This window comes from Dipteris shenzhenensis, chromosome 29 (assembly GCF_047967505.1).
Source record: "Dipteris shenzhenensis isolate YYH24624 ecotype China chromosome 29, Dip_SZ_1.0, whole genome shotgun sequence".
NCBI classification, from domain to species: Eukaryota; Viridiplantae; Streptophyta; class Polypodiopsida; order Gleicheniales; family Dipteridaceae; genus Dipteris; species Dipteris shenzhenensis.
The window spans coordinates 15,464,426-15,466,531 of NC_141624.1; the positions used below are offsets into that span (position 1 = coordinate 15,464,426).

At 44.0% G+C, this 2,106-nt stretch overlaps 1 protein-coding gene across 1 annotated transcript; it reads right to left on the bottom strand.

Annotated features, from left to right (window-relative positions):
* Window positions 1-319: 319 nt before the first annotated feature.
* Window positions 320-1,527, bottom strand: LOC147882484 (mitochondrial import receptor subunit TOM9-2-like). Its single transcript, XM_087400670.1, has 2 exons — window positions 1,429-1,527; window positions 320-1,201 (listed from the first exon to the last, which is right to left on the bottom strand). The coding sequence occupies exon 2, from the start codon at window positions 1,149-1,151 to the stop codon at window positions 810-812; it is 342 nt and encodes a 113-aa protein (XP_087256796.1). The 5' UTR covers window positions 1,152-1,201; window positions 1,429-1,527; the 3' UTR covers window positions 320-809.
* Between the last annotated feature and the right edge of the window lie 579 nt (window positions 1,528-2,106).

Sequence of the window (2,106 nt, forward strand, 5' to 3'; positions counted from 1 at the left end):
GCTTCAAAATAAAATTCAGCAAACAATTAACCCTTTCCAATACCCAATTTGCAATGTTACAGCCAGGTGTGAAGCTTGTGTTTCTTGAGACCACGAAACAGAGTCGTCTTCACTGAGCTCACATAAAATTTGAAAGTACTTAAATTTCAAAACTCCAAGCAACCTTAAACCGTGCTGAGCTTTTTCCTTTTAATATAGAAATGTAAAATCACTTGTATGAACAGAGCAGCATACATTACATGTATTCAAACAACCATATACGTTAAGTGTTAAAAAGTTGTAAAGAGGACGGAGAAAGAGAAGAAAGAAATAATGGTGATATTTTTCAGCTTTTAAAAGGCTTGCTGGAGAAGTCGTTTTTTGAAATTTCAATTACCTAAGAGTTGTTAAAGTGATAAAATAATAGCCTATATCTGGCCTTAGAAGATTCACAAATTCCTAACCTTAACCATCAAGAACAAAGTCAAGCCGCACATACGTCACCAGCTTTGACACATGCTTGTTCTAATCTACATGAGCAAGCAATCCAAGTCTCCGAATAGCTTCGTTCACTGAAACGAAACTCTCTGTTTCACAAGATCGCAAAAATTTACAGACTGCACTATTAGCTTCCTTCCTCGGCCAGGCTCCTCCACAATAAAGCACAGCGCCGCACAGTGCCTCTTCATGCTTCCTTATAATTCTAAAACTTTGGCCTCCTACTTCACGAACCCTCAACTTAAACGCTTTAGAAAATCCTGAAATGCACACAGAAGACAAAGGAGTACAGTGCAAGATTGAAGTCCCCACCGCTTGAAAAAAGGTAGTAATCACTTCGCTGCAGGCGGCGGAAACCCTGGCGGTTGAGATGGAGCACCTAGCAAGCTAGCTTGTTGCCCTTCAAGTTCAACTAACTGAGCCTCCCTGTCCATCTCAATGATGAGAGGCACGACAAGCACGAGGAAAGTGGTGCCAGCGATCCAGGCTGCTTTTCCGGTGCTCCACAATAACTTCTTGCTGAATCGAGCAGTATTGGAAGCTGCGCGCTTGCTCTTGTGAAAGACGACCGATTGCCTGACGGAGTTACTGAGGCGAGCGAGAACGCCATCATTTCCAGGCGCTGCGAGGGCCGGAACGCTACGTCTGCCGCTCTTTCCAGCGCCCTGTGCCATGGGAGCCAGCCCAACTCTTCAAACTGGATAGGAATCCGTCCTACGAAAAACTGCAAGCAAATTCTGACTTGGTTAGAGGCAATGAGATCGAAAAACCAAATTCGAGAGGCGATGTGCATGAGATCTAAATCAAAGAATATGCAGGAAAAGGGAAAACGACGATGAAATCATAGAGGAAATGTATCTGCAAATGAAATCAGAGAGCAAAGAGGCCATAAACTAGATCTGAAGGAGAGAATGCATGAAAAATGAGGAAGGAAAACCTAAATCTGAGTACCTTGGAGACAAAGACCCCGATGAAAAGCCAGCAGAAATGGTCCCCTTGCACAAGACACAACTTTGCAAGGGTTTTCCTCTTGTGTCCAAGGGTTTTGGGGTCACAACAAAAAGGCCCATCTCACTCAAACCTCAGGGGTTGGCTTGGCCTAACTCTCCACCACACGCGAGAGTTTGATTCGAAGCCATCGAAGTTCATGAGTCCTCACCCTCGTGCCCACTATGTCAACGTTAGCCTCTTTCGCTCACACCTGCAGATACATAGCAACTCACCAGGGCCGAAGTGCACGCCATTTTACCTAAGGTCATGGGTCCTTGCAAGTCAGGGAGCTCTCTCTCAAAGCTAACTTAAGTTTTTAGAGGACTTATATATGGCAACTCAAACCCATGTATAATAGCATTTCCCCTAATTAGGGTCATGGGTCCTTGCAAGTGAGGGAACTCTCTCTCAAAGCTAACTAGTTACCATAAGTTTTTAGAGGATTTATATAGCATCTCAAACCCAACTATAGACAAGGCAAACAAGGCTACATAGTGGGGGAATTGCAATTGAGTTAATGAGAGTAACCCCTCCACTTGACCTCCAAAAATGTTACTTTTACCAAGAAGCCCTACTTTCACCCACATTCCACCAACCTTCAATCAGACCAATGACTTTGATTAGGCAGAGTTAGCCCTC

Coding starts and splice junctions, on each gene's coding strand:
- LOC147882484 (XM_087400670.1), bottom strand. CDS start 1,151: ATGGCACAGGGCGCTGGAAAGAGCGGCAGACGTAGCGTTCCGGCCCTC.